The 24,040-nt window shown below is 39.6% G+C and overlaps 1 protein-coding gene across 1 annotated transcript; it reads right to left on the bottom strand.

Moving 5' to 3' along the window:
- Positions 1-1,489: 1,489 nt before the first annotated feature.
- On the bottom strand, positions 1,490-22,705 carry LOC115794426 (proline-rich transmembrane protein 1). The gene is made up of 3 exons (XM_030749941.1): positions 22,331-22,705; positions 21,647-21,868; positions 1,490-2,617 (listed from the first exon to the last, which is right to left on the bottom strand). The coding sequence occupies exons 1-3, from the start codon at positions 22,493-22,495 to the stop codon at positions 2,462-2,464; spliced, it is 543 nt and encodes a 180-aa protein (XP_030605801.1). The 5' UTR covers positions 22,496-22,705; the 3' UTR covers positions 1,490-2,461.
- Between the last annotated feature and the right edge of the window lie 1,335 nt (positions 22,706-24,040).

The raw sequence follows: 24,040 nt of genomic DNA on the forward strand, positions 1-24,040 counted from the left end.
TGTGATTTTTGTTTATCCACTGGGGGGCAACAGCAGCACACAGTTCCACAAGTCATCAAGGAACAGCTGCCGTGTGTTTGCTCTGTGAGTAATGTATGTGAGTAATGTAAGGAACAGCAGAATAATGAGTGGCTTTATTCTGTAACCGCCCACTTCAGTTCCTCTACCTAACTGAAAAGATTTCCAGGGAAGTTATTATCACTGAGCAAACAGTGGGATAACTTGAGCCTTTCTCACATTCCTGCCAGCTGTAAAAGCCAAATTCAAAGAGGCCTGAACTAAAGAGGGATGGTGTCAGGTATCACGCTCCCTGTTGGCACAAATGTAAGAGTTTGTTAGGGGAAAATAAAGAAAAATGGTGGGTTAACGTTTATGTTCTGTTATGATCCATGATCAGCATATGATTTCATTATACCAGCACAGAATTACATTACTTACTTATTAAGCTGTTTACATGTTACAAATTGCAGTGACGTTTATCATAAGCTTCAGCCCACTTGGACTTCAGGGGTTAAAGTGTTAACACAGTCAGTGTTCATCTGTTTACTGTAGTTTGGCATCTCTTACTGGAATTGTAAACAGCTTCTGTTTATAACTACACTGCGGTTCTTGAACAGAGCTCTCAGAGCGCGTCCACAACAGTGGAGCAGCAGTTGTGACAGTTATTGCAGAAAATGGGGGGAAAGAACAACACTAGGTTTCAGTAGAAGAAAAAAAGAGCAATAGAGATTTTGCCACATTTTTTTCTGACTAAATCTTTCCACGACATCTAAAAACAAAACATAAAAACATAATAGAAGCTCTTATCCTGTCTAAGAAATCCAATTACATTTCAGGTCTTGCAAAGAAAAAAAAAAATCCTACAGGAAACAAAAAACAGAGGCTATATCAAAAAAAGCAGGTTCTGAAATTGCACATTAATAACAGGGTGTAACAAACGAAGGAAGTAAATTATTAATTCATGTGATGAAAGATGGACTAAAATTGAGAAAGTGTGGGTGGAGCCAGGGAAACACTAACAGTTACTGTAAGTGCCTTGTACAGCACTTCATACTCTACTATAAAGCCACACGCTTACTGACATCTTGAAGTCATTACCAACATCTGGAATTTTTTCACTTTCTGATGGTGTTCACCAAAATCCCTGAAGCAGTTAAAGTGTCGGTACTTTACAAACTCGAATGATCAAAAGTAGAAAACCTTATTTAAAACAGAAGTCTTTTGAAGATGAGTAAGATATCTGGAAACAATCAGAAAAACTCTTCCTCAGAATAATAATAATACTAACGGGGGTGGGGGTGGTGAAATTATCTTGTGATACTCTAAGGCCAAATGTAAAGGGGTTACAGAATCACACAGTAAAGCTGAAGACTGCAGAGGGAAGTTGGGGTGCGTAGCATGTGGGCAGCAAAATTTTAAAGTCCTAAGGAAATATTTAGTACAAAACATACACCTACCCTCTGGTTCACCGCTTCAGACAGCACAAATGTTTTTCTCTTGATATACTTCAACTTTATTTATAGAGAAATTTGGTATACAGTCAAAAGCTTTGGGTACAAAGAACACAGAGTAATAAAATGCCGGTGATACATACACAAGTTTGAATACAGCTTGAGTCAGAGCCAAACTGAACTGCAGCTCACCATAATGCCTCCACTGTTTATACTTTGCTGCTGATTTCGTGAGAAGCTTCGCGTTCCTCTTAAACCGTAATAAACAAAAAAAACCCAAACAAAAACAAAAATAAGACTTTGGAGAATCTCTTTTTAGTGTTGAGACACATCAACAGACTCGTCTTCTGCTGTTTTTTAAGCACGAGCATCACAAAACCAATTCTCTCCATCTGTGAGGAATTTTTACGTTGGAAAACCTTTTAGTCTGCATAATTGGACAGAGCAGGTCAAATGATGTCACCTTCACCATTTATTTATTTATTTATTTTTTATACTTTTAATAGAAAAATCTTGCTGAAGACGCTAACTGAACAAAACTCAAAAGTTAAACTTTAATCTAACGTCCTTTTCATTCAAGCATAAATTGTAAACTTTGTATAGCCTGAATTTGCTCGTGTGATGTAGGAACACTAAACTGAACTCTTAATCCATCAAACTTTAGAAATGACTGTGGAAAAAAAAAAACCAAACAAAAAAAACACGATTATAGATGTGCGATAACATAGAAAAGCAAATCACTAGCACAATAACTGTTGATAAAATATGAATCTTTTGCAATAGATGTTACTCTACACTGCTGAAGAGTAATGGGTTACATTGGATTGGATGGATTCTGCATTATAATAGCAATATATTGCCCATTTCAATAACTTTTCAAAGCACTTTCAGCCAATCAGGGAGCAACATGTAAAACCTCATCCAAATGGCTAGTAATATTCCTGATATGATCGCATAACCTGATTCTGAATAAGCATGGGGACAGGGAATATAGAAAGTATGTTAAATCATTACTTCATTAATGTAGTTGTCACAACTGCTACATAAACAATTGTGAGGATTAGGCCACAGATCCCGAGTCCCAGGGCCACGTGGTTCAGTGTCCTGGCAGTCCTGCTGCTGCGCTCCGCTGACATCCGGTCGCCAATGTGGTTGGCTTCCCGAGCCTAAAAAGTGACAAGGAAAAAAAAAAAAGTGCTTGGGTTGTTGTTACTGCTGTTATTGGAAATTCACTTTACAGGATCACAAATTTTTTTATGTTAAAAACTAGGGATGCGCCGATCCGATATTCAGTATCGGTATCGGTCCGATACTGGCCTAAATTACTGGATCGGATATCGGAAGGAAATAAAAAAAATGTAATCCGATACATTAAATAACGTTTCGCTCACATTAGCTGCATTACAGGGCTCAGTCGTCTTCTTCTTCTTGTGGGTTTGTGGTTGACCAAACCAGCTTAGAGCTGCATTACCGCCACCTACTGGAATGGAGTGGGGGATCAGGAGTTAGAAAACAACCCCCTCAGTTCTCCGTCGCTGCGACGGATTCCCTTTGACGCTGAGCGATCATCGCTGACATGTTTTTCCGCCTCCACCGCTCTCTGCCTTGTTTGTGTGTTGTGCTCGCTGTGCTGAGAATCAGCTGTTATTTTTTTTCTCTACTTCAGCTCCCGGACATACTGCTAGTGAGCGCAGCTATTAGCACTAGTGACCGTCCGGTACCGGAAGAACCCCTTCCCCGTCAAAACATTTTTGATACTTTAATCCCTGATTTGTGACTAAATATAGACCTGCAGTAGAAACGTATTTAGGAGAATGCTTGTAATATAAATATAAATATAAAGCATTACAAGATTGCGGTCACGCAGCCCCTAGTTTTTCACGTGAACACTGATGACGCAACAGCAGCAGTCAGCTGATTTACGTGCAGTCTGTCTGCACAAGCGGAAAGAGGCGGAGCCGGCGCGCTCAGATGGAGCAGAAGGAAATGTTTTTCTAGTGTCCAAAAGAAGCCTTTTCATCCCTGTAACCTCCATTAAACCTTTACTGGGAAACAGCTGGAGATCCTTCATCAACCACCTGATCAGTAAGTGAAGAAAAGAGAACTTTGTAGCTGCTCCATCCACCCTGTTTGTTTCACACGGAAAAACTGCAGTACAGAAGTTAAAATATGCAGATGAACTGTTAATATGAAAAAAAGTATTTCTTATCCAGTTACTTGGGTAATCAATGTAAATAGAATACACAATTGCTAAAATAATCGATAGTTGCAGCCCTAATGAAATTTGCAACATGCCATAAGCATCACCTTCTCACACAGAAGCAACAGGATTCAGGTGATAGTTATTGTTGTAAGTAAGTAAAGTTTATTTATATAGCGTTTTTCACAGACAGAAAAGCGCTGTACAATAATTAAAACACAATATCACCCCCCCATCCCCAGAAAACACTATGTTAAAAACACAATAACATTACCATATTAAAAGAAAAAGAATTAAAAATAAAGTCAGAAACCAGAAAGCCTGGTTAAATAGAAAAGTTTTCAACTATTTTTTAAATGACGCCACAGAGTCAGCTAAATGGAGCTGGAGTGGTGAACAGTTCCAGAGCTTTGGTGCCACTGCCTAAAAAGCTCTGCCCACCCTGGTCCTTAGTCTTGTATGTGGGACAACTAAAAGACTTTGATTTTGTTGTGTGAGAGACTGTTGACTTCTTTTTTTTTTTCTTTTTTTTTAATGTTTTTAAATGCCTGGATCAATTTTAAATATCGGATTTATATTGGTATCGGCCGATATCCAAATGTAAAATATCGGTATCGGTATCGGACATAAAAAAGTGGTATCGTGCCATCCCTATTAAAAACCAGAAAGTACTTCATTTGATCTACTGAAAGTGGAACCGTGCGGAACATGTGAAATGTTTTCCTGCATTTCGAACATCCAGACATTCAACAGTATTCACCTGCAATTCAAAATGTGAAGAGAATTATTCAGTGTCAACTGAGCTAAATAGCAGTCTAATATATCGATACATATATTTCCCACCTCCCTGTCATGATGGGTCAGAGCTGTTCATACAATGCGAGGCCGGTGCTTTTTATGTAGTGCTCGATCTTTGCATATTACTGTCACGGTCCTGGGAGTTTTGGTTCTGATTTTCATTTCCTTATTTGGAGTTTTTGGCTTTATTCTCCTGGTGAGAATTTTCAGTTCTGTGATTGCGTGTTTGGGTTCATGTATTGATCAGGAGTAGTTTTAGATCCCTCAGTGTTTCGCTGCCTTCGCTTCCTCCTGTCTTTCTCTGCTTGTGCGCCGCCTCCTTGGTGTAGAGTCCCGCCTTCTTCTTTGTCTTTTCAGATCAGCTGTTGTTCCTCCAGTGGCACCTCAGTTTTGCCTTTTTCCTTTGTCCCCTCAGTTTACTTTCTGGAGTTTCGGAAAGATTCCTCCTCTGTCCAGTTTAGTACAGCGTTTTTTGTTTGTAGCTTTTGTTAGTCAGTGTGTTTTTGGCATTGCTAGAAAAATAGTTTCTGTGCTAATTATAATCATCATGCTTATATGAATTGTTGTATAAGTTGTTATATGAACAGAGATGTGTCCGTATAAAGAGGAAACCTTTGTATGACTTCAGGAGATGTTTTGTCCTAATCTCAGACTAAGCAGGAGTGTGAACTATTAAACCTGTTGGAGACAGGGACTAGTGAGCTGTAAACAACCTTTAAATTGTTCCCGTCTCCATAGCCTTTCCCAAGATGGGGATTTCAGAGATATAAACATCACATTCCAGTCCTGTGGGAAGTCCCTGAGCCTGTTTTCTGTCTTTACCTGGCCCTAAGGCTTGGCTGTTTTATTGTATGCATTCTATGTGTATAAAGAGTGACTTGCTGGGTTGGCCTGGTGTCCTGTTACCTGAAATGAGAGCAACTGTTTCTCTTGCAAGAATTAAACTCTTACTATGAGAGCTGGTGGAGTGGGCCTGATTATTTGATGAATTAAAGAAGTTTTCCGACAAGCTATTCTGTGTCCTGCATTATTCTGCAGTGGACAGAAAATCCATCAATTTCACCAGGAGGTCACTAACTTCATCTCTGCGCTGTTTCTCATCAGCTGTCTTTTTCGTCTTAACGTGAGCTTAAACAAAGTTTGTTTTTCACTTTGGAAAATTTCTAACGGCAATGTTGACAAATTGATGCACACATTTTCAGACACACAAAAAGCTTGGCTGTCACTCTTCACAAGCACAATCATGGCACAGGATACTATAAATCACTGTACTGACTTATGTGTCAGACATGCAGCAACAGAGACTGTGGAACACACACAACCCACAACTGTGATTCACACGCACTGAGCAGGAACTCTAAGTGATGATTACTGCTTACAGGTCAACTCTAATTTGTGAGCTATTGTTGTTTAAGAATCTGTACTCAGACAATATCATGCACACGCATCTTTTTTATTTCTTCAATAGACATTTACTAAGAGGATCCAGTTTTAATCCAGTATTTACATTATTGAAAAACTGCTAAGCTACATGAAGGCTTTCAAATAAACTGAAATGTTAGGACAATACAAGCAAACCAAAGGACAAACAAAACAGAATTAAAAAGGGAACAAGAGACCACCACACCAGCGGCAAGGACAGTGAGTTCTATACAGCCATCTTTAACAATATATGTGAATGGGCACACTTCATATGGAGAGTTACACATATAACATAAGGTGGAGGACAATGGCCTGTTAGCACATTTTATTCAGTACTAATTGGCTGGACTACACCCATCTTCCAGATCTACGTTCATTTTGATCTCATACTCAAAACTGCTGAGGACATTTCTGCCAGCATGGCATTAGCACAGAGACTGTATAAAATATGGACATAACCACATTAGTTAGCACAGTACCATGAAGCCTTGAGCAGCGTTTTCATCTTGCCATCTTGGAAATCTTAGGCTAGCTTCTTGTAAAAAACACAGTACAGCCTACACTACTTTACAATCCTTCTGAAGATTAGTGTGTAGCATACTTCACAAAATCAACATCATGTTGCATTCAATAATGCTTAAAACTAGCAATGGAGCCCATGAACTCATCAGATGAGGTTGTACAGCACAGAAGGAAAGGGCTGTTTTCCCACAAACTTCTAATGATCTGAGAGTCGACCCTGCTTGTGATTAGGAAAAAATGTACATTTAAGGCACTGCTCCTTTGTCTTTATTTTTTGAACCCCAGAGGCTACTGCCATCTTTTATTTACACTCTGTGTATGTTAAAATAAAAGGCAATGTCATGTACAGTGGCTTGCAAAAGTATTCATACCCCTTGAACTTTTCCATATTTTGTCACATTACAACCACAAACATAAATATATTTCGAAGAAGAAGAAGAAAGAGCTTTATTTGTCACATACATTTACATGCAGTGAAATTCATTCTCTGCATTTAACCCATCACACACATGGAGTATGTAGTACACACAGCTCAGCATGGAGCAGGGGGCAGCCAAAGGGCGCCCGGGGAGCAACCTGGGGGGGTGGGCTTGCTCAGGGACCCACAGTGATGCCAGCCCGAGGATTTGAACCAGGGTCCTCTCAGTGACGAACCCTCTTCTTCTCCCCTAGGCCACCACTCCAGGTCTCCCCTAGGCCACCACTCCAGGTTTTTTTTTTTTTTTTTTTTTTTGAAGAATTTCACATTAAACTGGAATTTAATGTGAAAGACCAACACAAAGTGGTATACAACTGAAGTGGAACAAAAATTATACATGATTCAAAAAATTTTTTACAAATAAAAAACTGAAAAGTGCTGTGTGCAAAAGTATTCAGCCCCCTTTTCTCTGAGTGCAACCAATTGCATTCAGAAGTTGCCTGATGACTGCTAATGACTACAAAGAGTCCACCTGTGTGTAATCTAATCTCAGTACAAATACAGCTGCTCCGTGATGACCTCAGAGGTTGGTTAAGAAAATATTGAGGAGTAAACAGCATCATGATGTCCAAAGAACACACGAGATAAGGTTGTGGAGAAGTTTAAAGCAGGCTTAGGCTATAAAGATTTCCCAAGCTTTGAACATCTCACTGAGCACTGTTCAATCCATTATCCGGAAATGGAAAGAGTATGGCACAACTGTAAACCTACCAAGACAAGTCCGCCCACCTAAACTTACAGGCCGAACACAGAGAGCACTGATCAGAGATGCAGCCAAGAGGCCCATGGTGACTCTGGACGAAATGCAGAGATCCACAGCTCAGGTGGGGGAATCTGTCCACAGGACAACTTATTAGTCTCGCACTGCACAAATGTGGTCTTTATGGAAGAGTGGCAAGAAGAAAGCCATTGTTAAAAGAAAACCATAAAATGTCCCGTTTGCAGTTTGCCAGAAGCCATGTTGGGGACACAGCAAACATGTGGAACAAGGTGCTTTGGTCAGATCAGACCAAAATTGAACTTTTTGGCCAAAATGCAAAACGCTATGTGTGGCGGAGAATTAACGCTGCACACCACTCTGAACACACCATCCCCACTGTCAAATATGGTGGTGGCAGCATCATGCTCTGGGGCTGCTTCTCTTCAGCAGGGACAGGGAAGTTGGTCAGAGTTGATGAAAGATGGATGGAGCCAAATACAGAACAATCTTGGAAGAAAACCTGTTGGAGTCTGCAAAAGACTTGAGACTGGGGCGGAGGTTCACCTTCCAGCAGGACAACGACCCTAAACATAAAGCCAGGGCTACAATGGAATGGTTTAAAACAAAACATATTCATGTGTTAGTCAAAGTCCAGACCTAAACCCAATCCAGAATTTGTGGCAAGATCTGAAAACTGCTGTTCACAAACGCTCTCCATCTAATCTGACTGAGCTTGAACTGTTTTGCAAAGAAGAATGGGCAAAAATTTCAGTCACTAGATGTGCAAAGCTGGTGGAGACATACCCTAAAAGACTTGCAGCTGTAATTGCAGCAAACGGTGGTTCCACAAAGTATTGACTCGGGGGGAAGGGGCTGAATACTTTTGCACACCGCACTTTCCAGTTTTTATTTATAAAAAAATGTTTTGAATCATGTATAATTTTCTTTCCACTTCACAATTGTATACTATTTTGTGTTGGTCTTTCACATTAAATTCCAGTGAAATATATTTATGTTTGTGGTTGTAATGTGACAAAATATGGAAAAGTTCAAGGGGTATGAATACTTTTGCAAGCCACTGTAAACTCTGGGAAATTTTAGCCCATTTTCCCTGTACTGATTTAGGTTGAAGCATATTTACTGTATGGAGTTTTTAATCTTCATGTCATTAAAGCTTTACAGTCTAGTGCAGGGGTGCCCGATACGTCGATCACGATCTACTGGTCGATCGCAAGAGGCGTGCAGGTAGATCGCATGGCACCCCCAGTGGAGTTGGGGGGAAAATGTAGATTGCACGGCATTAAACGCAGTAGAAGATGATTGATGAACTGTCATCCATCCGTTTCGTTACCACCCTACACACGCGCATTTAACCATGCTAGCTTTGCGTGTAGCTCGCGAGCTGAAAAAGTGTGGGCACCCCTGGTCTAGTGTATGAGCAACGCTAGCACAATCTGGAATGTTAAAGATATGCGTATATGGATATTATTTTTCTTGCTGAAAATTTAATGAAGAAAGAACAATGCCAATCTTATATTTGACGTTAATTTAGCTCAGCTAAAGCCTACAAATGATTCAGCAGTATCATAATCATGAAAATACACCTTGATGTTTTCATTTTTAGGTCAGTAATCCATGTTGCTGTTGTCTAATTTTTAATCACTTCTCTTCTTTGCTTGCTTTCTACTGAATGTGAACTACATGTGAATCAACAAGCAGATGTGACTATACTGTGCTCATGATGTTCTCCGGTAAATTAAAAATCTTAACATAATTTGTGCCAGTTAAACAGGGTTAGACAATCCATTCAGTAGGATATCATGCTCAACGGAAGGAAATAATTCTGGTAAGGCACCGGCCAGTTCCTTGTCAGAGCAGTCTTATTCAAACTAATACACTAATGCCCCAAATTTGATTAAGTACTCTGAAAAATGGCTCTGCTTACCTGCTGTTGCCTGACTTGCTTGCTGTCTTGTTTGTTAGACAGTATAAGCTGTGGGCTTTGTCTCTATGGGTGGTTGTCAGTGTGTCTGTCTGTGCTGCTACTAGCTAGCTTCTTTCTGCATGTAATTTGTCATTGTGCGAATGGGATGGGTGGGAAAACTGCAGCAAGCAAAGCTGGATACAGTTGATGAAAGAATCTGCAGAATTTTGTCACAATGAGATGAAAAAGAAAGTCTTAGTTGCAGAGTAGTGAAGCTGGTTACTTCAGTGCGCTAACATTATTGTTCTTGCTTCTCTCGCTGGTTGTCTTTGAGATCTTCCCTGGAACATTGTACGTCATCCTCATCACACCTTAACCACTATACATTAGTCTCTGAATGCCATCTGAGCCCTGAGGTTAAAAAAACAAAAAAACCGAACATACCTAAGATCCACAGCTTAGACTCTACAGGCCTCAGCATGTTAAAAGTTAAAGCTAACGACAGAAAAAAACTGAACAAGAATGGCTTGTTTGGAAGAGTTGCCAGGAGCAAGCCTCTTCTGTCTAAAAAGAACATGGCAGTAGAGCTTAGGTTTGTAACACAAGTCTTGTGTTTGAACAATTTGTGCTACAATGTCCTCTGAATGGAGAAGACCAAAGTGGAGAGGTTTGACCAGAATGCACAGCACCATGTTTGGGGAAACCAAACAGCATATCAGCCAACCACCAAATACCAACTGTCAAGCATAGTGGAGGAGGGGTGCTGATAGGGCTTGTTTTGGATCCACAGGACCTGACCACCTTGCAGTCAGTGTGTCAAAAATGCAAATTTCAATAAACTAAAGCAATGTTGTAAAGGGGAGTGGGCCAAAATTCCTCCACAATGATGCGAGTTACTCAAATTCACACAGAAAGTTATTATTCAACTTACTGCTGCTAAACATGGTCCTACAAACTACTGATCCAGGGGATTTTCGCAGGACTGCACAGAGTCATGTGAAAACTTTCTATTTCACTACTGTATTACATTGATTCTGTGTAACCCAGTGCTCTTTTAGTGGTTTTTCTTTTTTTAGGTAACAAGGCAAGCTGCTGCGGATGTTTATGTACACTAAACAGACATCCTCTCAAGACCACAGCCTGCTCTTTTAAAGTGAACAGTTTTTTTTTTTTTTAAGCTTTAAAGGTTCATTAGGTAGGTCTTTAAAATCCCATCTGGGATGCATTATAATCTGTAGTATTTCTGGAATGCAATCCACCAGGACACGCCACCCAGTGTTTCCATCAGAATGTGTAAAACACAGATATGCTTAAACATTTGCAAGGGCAGCCCAGGCACCACAGTAATTTATAACTGGGCAACTGCGGAATAGTCTTAGTGTAAGAAGGTTTCACCAGTTTTAACACATTTGGGGGGGGGGAGTTATTATTTCATATCATTTCAAACTTCCCAGATATCAAACCAATTTGAACCTAAATGGAAGGAACAACAACACATAATAGACAATCCTACGACGCCTGAACTATTTTCACTCTTAATATCTTTATATTGTACATAGTAATGTTCAACTTTGGAATATTTAATTTGACATATTGCATCTTGAGTGCCTTTTTTAATTCAATTCAATTTTATTTATATAGCACAAAATCACAACAAACAGTCGCCTCAAGGCACTTTAGATTGTAAGGTAAAGACCCTACAATAATTGCAGAGAAATCTCCAGCAATAAGATGACCCCCTATGAGAAGAACTTGGTGACAGTGGGAAAGTCCCTTTTAACAGGAAGAAACCACTGACAGAACCAGACTCAGGGAGGGGAAGTCATCTGCTGTGCCCGGTTGGGGCTCAGGGGAGGGAGACAGGACAAAAGACATGCTGTGGAAGAGAGCCAGAGATTAGATTAGATTAGATTAGATTCAACTCATTGTCATTGTGCACTTGTACACAACGAAATGATGGTTCCAGATCACTCATCCAGAGACAAGCATCTGCGGTCATGCAGCCAGAGACCGGCGCTACCGTTAGGCAATGTGGTTTAAGTGTCTTGCCCAAGGACACATCCTTCAAACCTGCAACCTTCTGGCTGCAAGGCGAGCGCCTACCCACTGCGCCACTGCCACTTCCACTTCCATAATAATAATAACTAATGATTAAATGCAGAGTGGGGTATAAACAGTAAAAAGAGGTAAGTAAAGAAGAACTACACAGTGCATCACAGGGACCAAGAAATGACCAAGAACAACATTTTTGGTGCAGATGTCATCAGTGGTGGTTGCAGTATTTCAGTATCTAGCTAGTGCTACAGAAGATGAGGAAGGATAAAGGGAGTAACTTTTTTTTTTTTTTTTTTTTTTTTTTAAGTGTCAGGTAATTTCAAATGTAACGTTTCTATTTGCTCAACAAACAGCAAATTGTTTTTGTGCAGTTTGTCACAGCGTATCTGCTAGCTAAAGGCAGAGCTGCTGTATTTCCCAGTGAGAGAAAAGAATGAGAGATAACTTCACTCAAAGATGGAGAAAGCTGTAAGAAAGAGGACAGGGGAGGAAGGAGAGTTTATATTTAAAGGCAATTTGATAAATAGGAAATTTAAAGCTTACATGTAATGTTCTCATTCATGTTAGAGTTTTACTTTTTAACAGATTGGATCTGTTGCCTACATGATATGCTGAAGTTTTATTTTTTTCATATTGTGAAAAAAAAAAAAAAAAAAGTATATAAACTTTTTGGTATTCAAAGGTTGAATAACAATACCAGTGTCACGTCCTGGGCCGTTTGCCCAGCATTTTGTGTTTTGGTTTTTATTTTTCTGAGTTTCAGTCCCCAGTTTGTTTTGATGCCCTGTTCCCTTCGTCCCTGTCTCCCCTGTATCTATGGTCTTGGGTCTGTTTTGTCATTTTGTTATGTTTCCCTGGTGTCAAGTCTGCGTCTTTGTTTCCCTCGTCATACTTCCTGTTTTATTTTGATGGTCGTCCAGCCCCTGTCTGTTGTATTCAGTTTTGCTTCCCCTGGTCTCGTCTTAGTTATCAGTGTCACCTGTGTTCCCACCTGTTTCCTCTTCCCGCATCAATCCTTTGGTGTATTTAAGTCCCGTGTTTTCGCTGTCTGTTGTCGTGTCGTTAATGTTTCTGTGTCGTTTGCTCCCCGGCTGTGAACTCTCCATGTTCTCCCTGGTTTTCTGGTTTTGCCCGTTGATGTTCGGTTTTGTTTCCTTTTACTCCTGGCTACCCTTGCACTACGCCTAATAAAATCTGTTTGCCATTTACCTCGTCTGCCTTGGGGTCCCCTTCCTGCCCGCTACACAGCTGATCCGTGACAAGCAGCAGTTTAGTGCCAGTTAGTGCAGGCTACACTTGTTAGTTTGCAGCAGTGTGGTGAAACTTGCAGTGATGCACTATGCTGGACTGTTGTGGAGTGACTGTGGTATTTGTGATCAATGTAAGGTTATGTCAAGGGTAGCAGGTACAGAATTAAATTTGAGATGATGATGCTGATTAGATTCACACATTGAATTCAAGCTTTATTGTAGCTTTATAGAGTCTAAGGGTTGGAAATCAGCCACAACAGGTCATGTAACATTAGCTTATAGCTTTTTTTTTTAAATCAGTTGGCTAAATCCACCAAGAGCAGTGACTCTCAGAGCACAACTAAGCTGATCATGACTTGTATACCAAGAAAAATCTACTGGAGCTCACAACAGAAATGATTGTCTTTTCTCCACACTGCACCATTACAACAGATCTCAGGGTGCCCCACTTTAACCAGTGACTGTACTCATTTTTCTGTTTAGGTGTCCGTCCATCTATAATGTAATCAACAGCAAATAGAGCCAATTTTTTTTAATTCACTGTTTTTCTCATTAGAATTACAATTTAAGTTGAAATAAAGTTTGTATTCAACTGTATTAATGTTATTTTGTTCCATTTAAGTGGCAGGCAGAGGTTCAGTTGACTTTGCACAAAATAGCTGGTAGAACAGCAAATTTTACTTACCGTATTTTTCGGACTATAAGCCGCTACTTTTTTCCCACGTTTTGAACCATGCGGCTTATAGCCCGGTGCGGCGTTTCTGTGGATTTTTCTTTAACCACCAGGGGGCTCTTTAGCAGGATATGAATCATGGGACGTCAAAGTTGGAAATCAAAGAAGAATGCGCCAACAAGTGCTAGCAGCAGGCACAAAAGAGATTTTTTTCAAACTCCCTCATCATGGAAACCACAAAAAGAACTTCCTATGATGCCGCTTTTAAGTTGAGGGCTATCGACCTGGCACTACAGGAGGGAAATAGAGCCGCTGCACGTAAGCTCGGCGTGAACGAATCAATGGTGAATTGACTTGTTATAACTCAAATTTGGGGTTGTCTGTCCCCCTCTGCTGAGTGCCGAGTAATTGTGGAAAACCGAGAGCGGCGGAGATACCAGCGGCTTATAGCCCGGTGCGGCTTATATATGTACGTTTCCAGTTTTTTCCAAAAAATTTGTAGGTGCGGCTTATAGTATGGTGCGCTCTATAGTCCGGAAAATACGGTATATACTTTGAGTACAAGCCAGATCCTGTACTTTTTCACTTTTACTTGCGTAAAAAAGTTGAATTAGTACTTCCACTTTTACCAGGGTATTTTTAACACAAATATCTGTACTTCTGTTTAGCTCTTTGTGACCGAATGGAGCGTAACTGTCTTTAAATGCCGGTCATTAAGATTGTTAGTTTTTTTTTTTTTTTTTACAAAGTTGCCAAAAGCTTTGACTTCAGAATGAAATGGTTAAAACTGGATTATCTCTTCAGCAGGGAAGATAAAATACCAATGACCAAATGTTCTCAATATGATCATTGTTTCAATTAAACTTCTTTTTTGGCTGGAAAGTGATATAAATATTTCTTTCCAAATCCAAATACACTGGGTGGTCCATGTTTATACAGCCTGCATCAAACAACTCAGTAACAGTTCTAAGTGCATCATAGACACTGGGGGTGTGTCTATGATGCACTTTTTGCAGTCTGTCTTCTGAACACTGCAGGCATCCACTGTTACATAATCACTTTGTGCAATACAAAAAGGGGGTTCTCACGGTGAAAAACCGAAAGAGAATAATCATCTTTTTTTTGTTTGCATCTTTCTATAATCCTACTCTCAACAACTGTTGAGAGTAGGATTATTTCATTGAGTGATGAGCACAGGCAGCAGGAGAGCTCACATAAGAAGTCATTTACATCTGACAAAGAGAAATTTCAGTTGAGTTTTACCCAGACACGTTGTTGTTGCAATCAGGTAGTTAGTCACACAGAGCTGGGTAAAGTCCTGCTGTAACAAATATTTACTTTGGCCTTAACTTTATCAGTGAATACAGACAGGTTTGTATAAAAACAGAATCAGCAGTTTTCTTCAGGGTTGAGAAGACTGCTTTAATAATTAAATTCAGATCAGTTACATGCTGTAGAGTGCTCCCTGATCTTATAGCCAGTGACCACCAAACAACTTGTATTTTGTATCTACCTGTGTTGTTCTCTGCATCTCAAAACTGTCTCCAGCAGGACTTCAATAACAAGAGCGCTGCTGAGGGAAGTGTTACGGCCAATGTTAAAGTTTTTGTGGAATTTCAAAGCAAAAAAAGGGGAATAAATAAGTAACAAGTGGTAAAATAGTGTGCGGGGTTCATAAACTATCATCAAAAGTGTTTACGTGACTTAATACATTTTGTTTCCACAGCAAAAAGCAAAGCTAAAATGCAATAAACGGTTTGGCAACGGTGGGTTTATATCTGCAGTACATTTAAATGGTCATAGGTGTTAGAAAACAAATATGTGATAAACTGTCATTAAACAAGGACAAATGGATAACTAATTAAAACAAAAACAGAATAAATGAAGTTTGTGTACGTACAAAATGCAAATCAGTGCTGGCATAGTTGTAAAAATCCACATGCAGGATTCCACACTGATCTATGTTTTTTTTATATTAGCAATGCAAAAAAAAAAGACTGAAAAAGTGAGAAATTAATATTTACCAGCCTCTTTATAAGTAAAACAATAAAAAGTACATTTGACATAAAGAAACAGTGCTTACAAACATCGTGGATTTGAAGGCGTGAACTCCTGAAAGCTGAATAAAGCATTACGCATTTCTGCTGCTCTGTGTGATGAATTTGAAAATCCTAGATCATTATTGAGTTATTGTATTCACAAGATTTTCAGAAAACCTGACCTCTGACCTTTTCCTTTAGGTCAAGGTTGCCAAGATTTGAACTCGTTGGAGATTTTTAGTTGATGCATCTATGGTATGAATGTGAACATCCTAGGTGAGATCGTTCAAAGTGTTTGTGGAACAGACGTCGCCGCCGCCAAGGCTATGATTGTGAGACTTTTTCTTTGAAACAGCCGAGGTAATAAAAATGACAATGCTCTACAAATGTTACACATTTTGGACAAATATTCATAGTTAGCTGGTATTCAATCTCACACCCAGTGTGCACTTACCAAATCGGTTCAAAAACAATGACATAAACATGCCATATATTAACAGCAGCAAGAGGAAATGACCTCGCATGCCTAAAATATGTCAGCTCTCAGCAGAGGAATGAGACCATCTGAATGTTCTCCCATTGTAAATAAGGGGTAAGTTCTGAGGGTAAGCTGGTGATTTAGGGAACAAAGAGCAGCTTGATGATGCTTTCACAAAAGCAGGGAGCTCCGGTAACTGACCGCGCAATCCTAGTCACAACAAAAGCCGGGATTGTCTGGAAACACCAGGGGTTGTGGTGCTGCAAATACCAAGTCTCATCCTGAAACTGGAAAATGTTCTCGTCATTAAGCAATTAATGCAGAAAAGCTCACAGAAAAAGAAAAAACAAAAGAGAGAACAGAACTTGAAACGGACATTAGTGAGTTCCCTAACGGTTAAGGTTGATTCAGCATATCTTGTGCACTCTTCCTTCCTCAGCTTACCTTGTTTTACTGACTATCTTTATGGTGAAAGAGCTCTGTTCTTTATTCTCCAGCTGATGATGGACACACAGTTTTCACATACACATGCCTAATCCCAATCAAAAGAGGCTCACCTCCAACTCAAGTGCTACCTTCTGTTTTTTTTCCCCTTTAACATTTTTTTGTGCAGCTTTCCTCTGCATATTTCCCAGTTTTGGAGACAAAATGAATCAACCATTACTGTAAATTGCGCAAAACAATCAGACATGAGCTATTAAGTAACGGGCCATTATACCAGGAATTGTTGATCTCACAAATGGCAGTGCATGACTAAAGTGAGATCATATCCACTGGTGCAAGCCACACTTTAGTGTCGACTTGGCTGGTTGTGCACCTCTCAATGTTCGCAAACCTCACACGGGTGGTGTGGCCGGTTCTTCCAGATTGAAGACACAAGTGTTCAGTGTTTTCAGGGACATCCTGCTCTAAATACAGTCTGGCTACCCTCATTTTAATTCTATATCAGTGGAGAAGCTCAGAGATCCATAGATTACACAGAGGGAAGTTTATCGTTAAGGTTTTAAGACAAAATAAGTGGATCATCTCCATACTGCCTGACAGATAAGATCCTCGTGACTGTGTGATCACCAACAATCTTAAATTCCTCAGCTTCATAAAAGAGCCTGTGTCTGTGAGTAGAACTGGATTACTGTGCCTCATTCAATACTGATAAAATGACCAGCTACAACACTGGGATACTGTTACTACAAGAGTCAGGGTTTCCACCAGAGAAGTTACACCCAGTAGCTGGTAACAAAATACCCTACATTTTGTTCAGCTTCTTGTAAGTACACTGTACTTTTCAGAGCACAGGTGACATTATGGACTGGCTTAACCTTGCCTAACTTCCAGGACACTCCTTTTCTGTACACTCCTTTTGAAAGTTATGTTGAAATTGATTGTGATTGTGAATGAAAAAAAAAATTGTATTAGACTTCCTTTAAAGGTCACATAGGCCTGCAAATTTTAATGATAAGTTTGAGAACAGTACTTAAAATGACTTAATACTTACAGTATAATCTGCTTCTCCTTTTCTGCAAAATACCTTGAAGTCAGGCAAAAGTTTAAACCACTTCATAATATGGCCCACGCCCCAAAAAACTACAGTGTGCTTACCATGTAAGAAGGGGAAATATTATTTGTTGTTCTGCAAAATTACAAAGAAATTATCAGTACTTAAAATTACTTAGAGTATAAATTGTTTCCTTTCCTGTAAAATAGACATGATTAAGGCAGTATTTAACAATACTCATGCATGCACTACTTAAATGTACTTACAATATAATTATTTCTTCTTTCCCCAAAAAATACATGAAGTTATGCAATACTTAAAATTGCTCATGCACTTCCTAATATTGCTTACGCATGACTTAATATTACTTAATCACTATTTAAATTTACTTACAATAAAATTATTTGTTTAACTATTGTTTAAAATATTAATTAATGTTTAAAATATATTGAAATTAAAATGTTAAAGTGTTAGTGCAATGTAAAGGATGAAACTCAGGATTCACTGATTCAAATGCTTTGCTGTTTCTATCTGTTTGCTTATTAATTTGAGAAAATTAAGAGAACTACTTTTGGAGAACTAAACCCAAACACTTTATAAAGACACTCTGGGAACATCACTGTTTACTAGCTTCAGAAAGAAACCTGGACAATGCCAGTCTGTTGTAGCCAACACAGAGAGACAGAACCATTCACCATTCACTTCCTCCCACAGTCTTTGGACTGTGGGAGGAAGGCTCACACCTTCTTCAAACAGTGCTAACCACTGTACCACCATAAATAGACAACTTACATTGCACCCTTCAAAGACTGAAAGATAAACAAGATAAATATAAATAAATCTGTTCAGACAGGCTTATTAAATTCAGACTTTTGCTAAAGTATCTAGAGTAAACCAGTAAGTCCTGTCTATGTATTCATGGTCAAAGTATAAAATGAACTGTTGAAAGCTTACAGAAACTAACAAAACACTAACAGCTGTTGGCTCACAACAACTAGGCTCAGGTTTGGCTTATCACACATCTCAGTGTTTAGTGTATTTGCTGGACAAGAATATAGTGGAGACCGAAATGCTAAATGAATTCTCTCAAAAGAGGTGCTGGAGCGATTAATATTAAAGTAGTAGTGTGTAGAGTTTGTTGACAGCTTATAGCTTATATAACTTTCTACAGGCTGGATTTTAATGTATTTTTGTAACTTATTGCTGCCATTTGGAGCACACGACTCCTCACAGCTGTGCCATATCACAGCATTTGATGCAGATGATAACTAGTTGTGCTGAAACATGCAGGATGATGTGCAGGGATGTTTTTCCATTCTGAGGGAGAAAAACTGTTTACATGGAAGAATCAACCAACTTTTCCTCCTAAATGTGCACTGCCGTCACACCATACCACTCTAATGAGACAGTGTCTAAACAAACTCATTAAAGGGTACCCATTATGCTCATCTTCACCTCCATATTTGTATCTCTGAAGTATGATGAACTTTGTCAATCATAAGATAAAGCAGTCCTAAAGCACATCCTGCTTTATAGTCCTTCTTGACATCAATGACGACCAGATTTTACTAAATGAACATCATGTTTCCAATTAAACTTAAAACCAGTGACTGAGTCCATAAACTCCTCAGAAGTGTTTACAGAACCATGGATAAAGATAAAGGGAGCTGATGACTGCTTCCCCGATATACTTCTATACAACCAGATTTTAAAACCTGGAAATTATGTCTTTTATATGCAGTCTATAGAGAAGCTATTCCTGTCCCTTTAAAGCCCCTCTGTAAAGACCTACTTTGTTTCAATTGGCTGCCCCTCGTCTGGCTTCCGTAAAAAAATCTGGTGCTTGTGACTGCGTTGTGTGAATGTTTCAAAAACAAAGACAGCTTTTTAACTCTACTGTTAGATGTTTTAACCAAAATCTAGTCCAGAAAAATGAACATCAGCAGCAACAAGGATTCCAGCACGATGTGTCTGGAAATACTGCACTCATTACCTGCTTATTGTGGTAGACTTAGTCGCTCAATAACAAACTTGAATAAAGCAATGTCAATATACAGCAAGGCCCTGTTAAAAGACGTGTGAGAGAACCATAGGTGACAGTGAGTATTGCTTTTACACAAATACATCAAGAAAGGGTTCTATGAATTATAAAGAGCAGCTCAGCTACATTGTATAAACCCAGTGTCGTCACTGAGGCTGAAGTCACAAGTCATTTACTCTGACTACCAGTACAAGTTAGTGCCTAGTGTAACATTTTCCCCTCCACCAGCTGGTGCTGTGCAATTAAAACAGGTGGTGGATGGTGGACGGTGAAAACAGCTGGTTTGATAAAAGACTTATTGACATTTTACCCACAATCTCATTAGAAGATGGTTTGCTTTCTTTCACATGGCCTGGCTTTACAGTCTTTATTGTGACACCACCTCTTTGCTGCTCACTGTGCGAGGAAATGCTCTCTCTCTACATTAAATTACACCGGCGATTAAAGCATCATCTTCACTGGTGGTGTGTCATCAGCCTTTTTGTCAGGGAAAAACAAAGCCTGAATCTCAAACCTTCTTATTCGCACACATGCCGCTCAAAAATTTTTTAGTCTGCACATGCCTAGTTTTAGTTAAAAAATGCAAATGAAACCCTTGTACTGTTGAGTTCTGCACCAGCAGTGTGGTCTTCCTGCTGAGTTTAACACAACACTCAAAAAAATCTCTTTATTTGCTAGTGAGGACGTTGATTTAGCCAGTTTACTTTGCAGGAAAGCTCCTAACTGTGATCAATCAAATTGCCTAACATACTTTTTTTCCTGGCCCTGGGCCATCAAGCTACTGGTTATACTGAACCCTGCAAGACAAACATTTCAGTGTTACGCTCTTACATTTTGTGATTTTGACTGCTGAACATAGATTGAACAGCCCTGTCTTTTACCAAGAGTTTAACCAACCTAACTACATAGTGAGCTCTGCTGATAAAAGAGTCCTCTTTTGCGAGTACACACACACACCTCCAACAAGGACAATGGCAGAGGCTTTATGCTCTCATCACCTGCTGATTGGCTTCTGGACGTCAAAAGTAGAGCGCTTTTTTACCTGCAGCTGCATGATGTTGTTCACCAGCTGCATAGCAGAAAAGACGAAGAACCTGCAATGGGTGATGAGGGCAACAGGGCATGTCACTGGTGCTACTCTACCCTCCCCCAGTGATATTCACACCAGCTGACTCCAAAAGCAAGCCAGCTGGATTATAGTAGGCCACCCCCAGACATCACTTATTCTTCTGCCTGCTCTCTAGGAACAGATACAGATCAATCGAGACTAAAACCAACAGATGTAAAAAAAGATTTCTTCGCGTTGGCAATAAAAAAAAGCACTACCCATCCTCCTCTCCTGAAGACTGTGGTGCAAAAACTGGAAGAACAGGTTTTTTTTTTTTAAAAACATGTCACTCTCACCTCATGCATTTGGCATGTTTATTCTGTATATACTGCCTCACTGTGTTTACCTTTATCTCTATTTATTTTATATTTATACTAGAGGCTATATTTGTCTTTTGCTGTCAAACCCAGAGCTGCTAAACGGTTTTTCATTGTTTTGAGAACATTAAAAGAGCTTTTCTATTCATAATTGCAAATAAAGCCAAAAACTGGAGTGTTGATGTTTTTACTTGCATAATCCTCTCACTTCTGCTTCTCTCAGCTCTCTTCCACACCTTCCAGTAATTTACTCAATCACTTCCCCAAACCAGGCATTTTTGCATCCACACAGTAACAAATGAAGGGTTGGGTGTTGTACTGAACAGCACATATCAGTGAATTATATATTTAACTTTTGATCCCTATGGAGGGCAAAGTGTGTCAAAACAAAATAACTAAATACATCATTAAGTAATTAATATAAATGGGTTAATTAAATTAATTAAAATATCAATTTATTTTATTTAAAAACAAATTCTTTCACTAGAAGACAGGAACTACTTTTATTCTGAAAAGCACACTGCTTTGTTGTTTGGGTTACTGACACTTTTTTCTTTTGTGATTATAAAATAGTGTGATGCAGATATTATCTAAAGCGTAGCTGGTATAGTTTTGACGATATCAGGGTTAAAAATGACTGCGATGTGGTCCAACCCATAAATAAAAATTACTTTCTTTTTTTTTTTCAAACTCACTGAGATGGAGAAGATAAGGGCAGCAATTCCAAGTGGCAGGCAACAGCACAGCATGGTGAAGATGGAGTAGCCCAAGTAGTCGTTGACAGGGTTAGCCAGGGGGCCCTGAGCCACATAGACTGTTGGCTGGACCGTGACAGTACTCATCGTAGCAGGGTACTGTCCACCCATGGGGTAGGCTTGCTGTTCATAACCTGCCCCTGGAGACTGTACGGGGTAACCCTGCAGGGCACACACATGAAATAGAACAGACTTACTTTCACTGAAATGAACTAGGCGGTCGAAGTATAAAAACACGCTGGATGAGTCATTTACTGGAAAAACGCCCCCGTCTTTGATTGAGATTAGATATATCATTTTATATCGTCTTTATCCCTGGATTGAGAAAAATAAATGAATAAATCCGCAAACCTTCCTTTCAAAAATAAATAAAGCTAACCAATTCCGTAGGATGAATATCATAATAAAACACACAAAAAAAAAACTGATGAGAAATTTAGTTACTAAAAGGAAAATCTTTAGATACAAATAATAATAAAAAATGTTTGAAAATGCAGTCATTAGTTTGTTTAGCCGTCTTTAAGTGAAGAGGAAAAAACAACAGTAACATTTTTCTGGATTAAATATCTCAGTTGTATCAATTTTATTATATGTCTTTAATGTTGTGTCTTTTATGCTCGTTACCTGTAGTGGGTATCCCGGGGCAGGTTGAGGGTATCCGAGGCCAGTCTGAGGGAACCCCGGGTTAAGGTTGTCCTGGTAGGGCGGCGGAGGGGGCGCTTGGCCCATGGAGGACTTCTCGCCAGACCATGCCGCTGGTGGAGCGCCCGACTGTTTCCCTGGGTCCATAATCAAACTTGTTTTCTAGTTTTTCACACCAAAAAGAAATTCTCCCTTTTTTTTCCTTTTATTTTTCCGCCGTGCTCCCGTAAAGCCTATTCCTCTAAAACGTTTGATTTTTTTTTTTTTTCCAGTCACTTGAAAATTTCCAAACTCTGAGCGCGACGTTGGACTTCGAGGACCAAGCGTGAAGGTTTGACAAGTTTATAAGTGTGGCCACCACCGGAAGAATAAGACACATCCGCTACCAAATTAAAAGCTTCAAATTCCTCGGCGTCCACATCTCTGAAGATCTCTCTTGGTCCCTCAACTCGTCAGTCCTGGTCAGAAAGGCACAACAGCGCCTTTATTTTCTTCGGAGACTCAAAAAAGCTTACTTGTGTCCCAGAATACTCGTGAACTTTTACCGCTGTACCATTGAGAGCATTCTTACAAACTGCATCTCTGTGTGGTAGGGCAACTGCTCCGCAGCTGACCAGAAAGCTCTTCAGCGGGTGGTTAAAACTGCCCAACGTATCATCGGCACTCAGTTACCCACCATACAGGACATTTACAGTAAACGGTGCTTGGGTAAAGCGAGGAACATTATCAAGGACGTCTCTCATCCTGATCATGGTTTTTTCACCCTACTTCCGTCTGGCAGGCGTTACAGGTGCCTTCGCTCTCGTACCAGCAGGCTCAGGAAGTTTTTTTTTCCTGAGGCTGTAACCCTGCTAAATTCCAGTTCATCATTGTAAAACATTACTGCACTTCATATCATACTTAAACCTTGTACTTTTTATAAATGTTCTTATAAATATTTTATCAGGACTAGTATCCACGGGTTTCTGGAAGAGCGTACGTAGACTGCCATGACAGACTGCTACTTCCGCTGTTCGGTTTTATACTTCCGGTTACCCAAAATCAGAGCCAGAGTTAATGACAAAATTCAGTTACTTTGTGCTGAAACAGGCGGCTTTATTAGTTGGAACATGAGCTCGGATTCAACTTGTGCTGTTGTCGGTTGCCACTACATCAGTCTGTACATTTTTTCAAATAATTTTATTCTGTAAATTTGTTCTTTTTCCCCCAAATTATACTACCCAGTTGCACATCCTACCACTGTATTTTTTCCTTATGTTTTAAGTTTTCTTTTAATGTACAGCCTCTTATTTTTTTACGTTATTTTATTTATAGTGTGACACTACAGTATACAGCCTACACAAAGCTTAAACAATGCCTGCCTTCATGTAAACACGTAGCAGTTAGCAAGATGACAGCTGCGTGTCTCCTCAATCACAGCTTTCGGCCAGTCCAGTGTTTCTGTTTCAGTGATCTGAACACTCTGATATCCAGATCAGTGATATACCTTCCACAGAATAGCTGCAGCATCACTACATGATTTCCCTAATCAGCGATACAGGAACAGCTGACTGTCTCCACCACTCCACTTTCCCATGCCAAGCGCTTAGCTTGGCCGATGCTCTGGCTCGGATCTACAGCTGCTTTAAGGAAAACAACGTTGCCTTGTTTGTTAAGCATTACTTTATTGATTTTATTGCTTTGAAGGTAATC

Source organism: Archocentrus centrarchus, chromosome 16, assembly GCF_007364275.1.
Source record: "Archocentrus centrarchus isolate MPI-CPG fArcCen1 chromosome 16, fArcCen1, whole genome shotgun sequence".
NCBI lineage: Eukaryota > Metazoa > Chordata > Actinopteri > Cichliformes > Cichlidae > Archocentrus > Archocentrus centrarchus.